Source organism: Populus nigra, chromosome 8, assembly GCF_951802175.1.
Source record: "Populus nigra chromosome 8, ddPopNigr1.1, whole genome shotgun sequence".
NCBI lineage: Eukaryota > Viridiplantae > Streptophyta > Magnoliopsida > Malpighiales > Salicaceae > Populus > Populus nigra.
In genome coordinates, this window is record NC_084859.1 from 8,945,791 (window position 1) to 8,948,915 (window position 3,125).

A 3,125-nucleotide genomic window follows, 5' to 3' on the forward strand; every position below is an offset into this window, starting at 1 on the left:
TCACCTTTTTTGAATGAGCACTTTTAATTGAATGAGCAAGCAGTGATTACATGCTTCCGATTGGACTGTGGAAATTCATCATAGAGAAATTCATCATAGCTTGCTAATAAGACTTCTGACTTCGAAATTGATCCACTTGTCCTCTCAAGTTGCTTAAGCCTCTTTTTGCAGGAATTTGTGGTTTTTCCTTCCCTAACTTTCGTGTAGCTCGTAATATTTTGGAAATTCAAGCAGGAGGCTCTATATTGCGTCAGATTAGGCGGCTGAGACTAAAGAAAATTGTAGTCTTGCATGTACAGCTATGATTCCATGCATTAGAATTTACATTGTTAACCGATTCAAGAATAATAGTAGAAATGAAACTCTCTCTTTTCACTCCAAAAATAATTGTAAAAGTTTTATTTTTTTTTTAAATATTTTTAAGATACACAAACAAATATTTATTTAAAATGAATTTCTTATATATATATTTTCGGATTGTTTTGATGGGATAATGTTAAAAATAATTTTTAAAAAATTAAAAAAATTATTTTAATATATTTCTAAATAAAAAAAGTTTTGGACCATCATCACTGTCACAATTCAAAACACACCAACTAGAATACTACTGGGCGCAAGTGATCGAGCTGCCTTCAAGTTGCCAACATAATAAATAATAAGAAGCTAGAATGGGAAACCAAACTTGCTGTTCAAACAAGTTTTCGCGCAACCATTTTTGACATGTATGCTGTGGTCAGGATCCTCAACTTCAAGCCTATATAAACACATACTTAGAGCTAGATCATGTACACCATATCTATTCATTCAACCAGTAAGCAATAACTAAGGCAAAAATGGCAGGTAACTCTCTGAAGTCTATTTTGGTGACCCTCTTCATCTTTGCTATGGTACTGTCTCCGATACTGCCATCAGCTGAAGCAGGCCGTTTGAATCATCGAGGTGATTATTTACTTAAACGCAGCTCTCTCTCGAATTCATTACTTGTTCATTACCAACACCTCATTTCTTATTGATCTTACGCTTGTGTGTGTGTGTGTGTGTGTAGGTCTCCAGTCTGGACGGCCAATATGTCCAACTTGTGTATGCTGCTCACCTCCACCTCCAGGGTCCTGCTGCCCATGTTGTTCTACTCCTATTGAAACTGAATCGACAACTGGGTCTCCATGAAACTATTTACGTTCGCTTTTGATATTCATATATGTATACTGCAGGAATAAATTAGTATCGGTATCACTCTCGTTATTCTGTATTCTGTACTCCTTTGTGGAGACATATCCATGTTGTATTATCATGCAACGGCAATTTCAATAAATCAATGTCCTTATTTTAGTAAGAGTCATTTAAACCCTAACGACGGTTAACCCTTTTTCTTTTTTGTCTTAATAATTGCGATGCTCGACTTATTATCTTATGTTGGAAAGTCCTGCAAAAAAAAAAAAAACATATACGTTTCTTGTTTGGGAGGGAAAAAAAAAACAAAAAACATGTACTTATGTAGATCAAGACTCTTTCAATGATTGGTGGGTGCCACGATCCTAATATTGTGAGTGATTACTAATAAACTAATTTGTAAATGATTGTTGGAGAACTTTTGACCTTCAAATGAATAGAAATGCTTTAGATTTACAATTATGCATGTATTTCTTTTTATCATGAAAGAGAATTCGGATAAAAGATATTTTATCACTATTCATATTGTTAGTTAGATTTAATCTTAATTTAATTATATACCGGGGCAGAATTAGGGGGGTTGGTCCTTGTAAGAAATTTTTTTCTCCAGCCCCCTTTAACAAATTAGTGTTTTAGCTCTAAAAATAAAAAATTTAGCCCCCCTAGAATTTTTTCCTCCCAAACTAAAATTCCTAGCACCACCCATGAGGACGTAGTTCTTAACCATGGTGGAATTACAACTACAAGCACACCGAAAGAATTACAATAGAGTATTTGTGAGAAATTTTATGATATTAATTCAAGTTATAATTAATAGTAATAGATTGAGTCATTAATTAATATCTCATCCGTCTATATTAATAAATCCAAATAATTAACAGTAATTGGAAATAATTACTTTCTTAAATAGTCAAATTAATGTAATTACTTTTAAAAGTCATTTCTAACTTTTACCTTACTTAATTAATGGTCAATGCATTATCAACATGAGAAGATTAGAAGAAACATTTTAAGTTGTAGAAATAATGGAATGGAAAGAGATTTTGAGTTTGATTATAAGGTTTTGTTTCTCACTTTAAAGTGATTATTGCTTAATATCAAATTTATTTAATTTTAAATAAATGAGTTATGTAAGCATAAATATTATTTTTTAAATTAAATTAATCATAATAATCACCCAATTATTACCATAGAAATGAAAAATAACATTTAAAAAAAATATCATTTTCTACTTGTATTGCTAATTTTTGGTTTTTCTAAACGAATCAATTTTGATTTACCTTTTTATAAGGAGATAATATCTCAATATGCAACAAGTTAGATTAATCATATTTAAGTTTGAGACTTGCATTGAAAAAAAAGGTTAATTGAAAAATTCATTTAAAACCTATATGAATGTTAATCCTTACTAAAAAAATAATTATATTAATTTATCTCTCTGGAAAAGTGATTTGTTCTATTTAATTTATATTATTAGTAGTTTTTCTAGATAGAAAGGTGTAGATAGAAAGTTAAACATAATTGATGATTGTTTTTAGATACGAATTAATGATACAACATATTAGCTAATGACTCAAAATATAAGTAAAATATCATTAGTTCTAGCTTGAAAATCATAAATTTTATCAAGCAGTTATACCAAAACAAGATATTAGAAGCAATTAGTATTCAATTAAAAAAATATTAAAAGTTGAGCACCAAAATATACTCCTATTATCAATATCATCCCATTATTTATAGCGCACTCTCATGGCGGAGCTAGGCTTGTTGTTGTGCCCCTAGGAGTAGCTCTTGAGATATTTGAATTCATATTAGGACAAGTCAATTTATCAAGGAAGTTAGTCATTTCATTGCTTTATAGATGCAAAAAGTAGAGTATCTATAGGTTAATTTGAAGCACCTTACCAATTATAATTAAATTATAAATAAACTAAAAAGGAATGGTGGTTCCTCAT

General features: G+C 30.1%; 1 protein-coding gene across 1 annotated transcript; it reads left to right on the forward strand.

Annotated features, from left to right (window-relative positions):
* Positions 1 to 804: 804 nt before the first annotated feature.
* LOC133700712 (uncharacterized) lies at positions 805 to 1,333 on the forward strand. Its single transcript, XM_062124345.1, has 2 exons — positions 805 to 939; positions 1,046 to 1,333. The coding sequence occupies exons 1-2, from the start codon at positions 834 to 836 to the stop codon at positions 1,165 to 1,167; spliced, it is 228 nt and encodes a 75-aa protein (XP_061980329.1). The 5' UTR covers positions 805 to 833; the 3' UTR covers positions 1,168 to 1,333.
* The last annotated feature ends 1,792 nt before the right edge of the window (positions 1,334 to 3,125 follow it).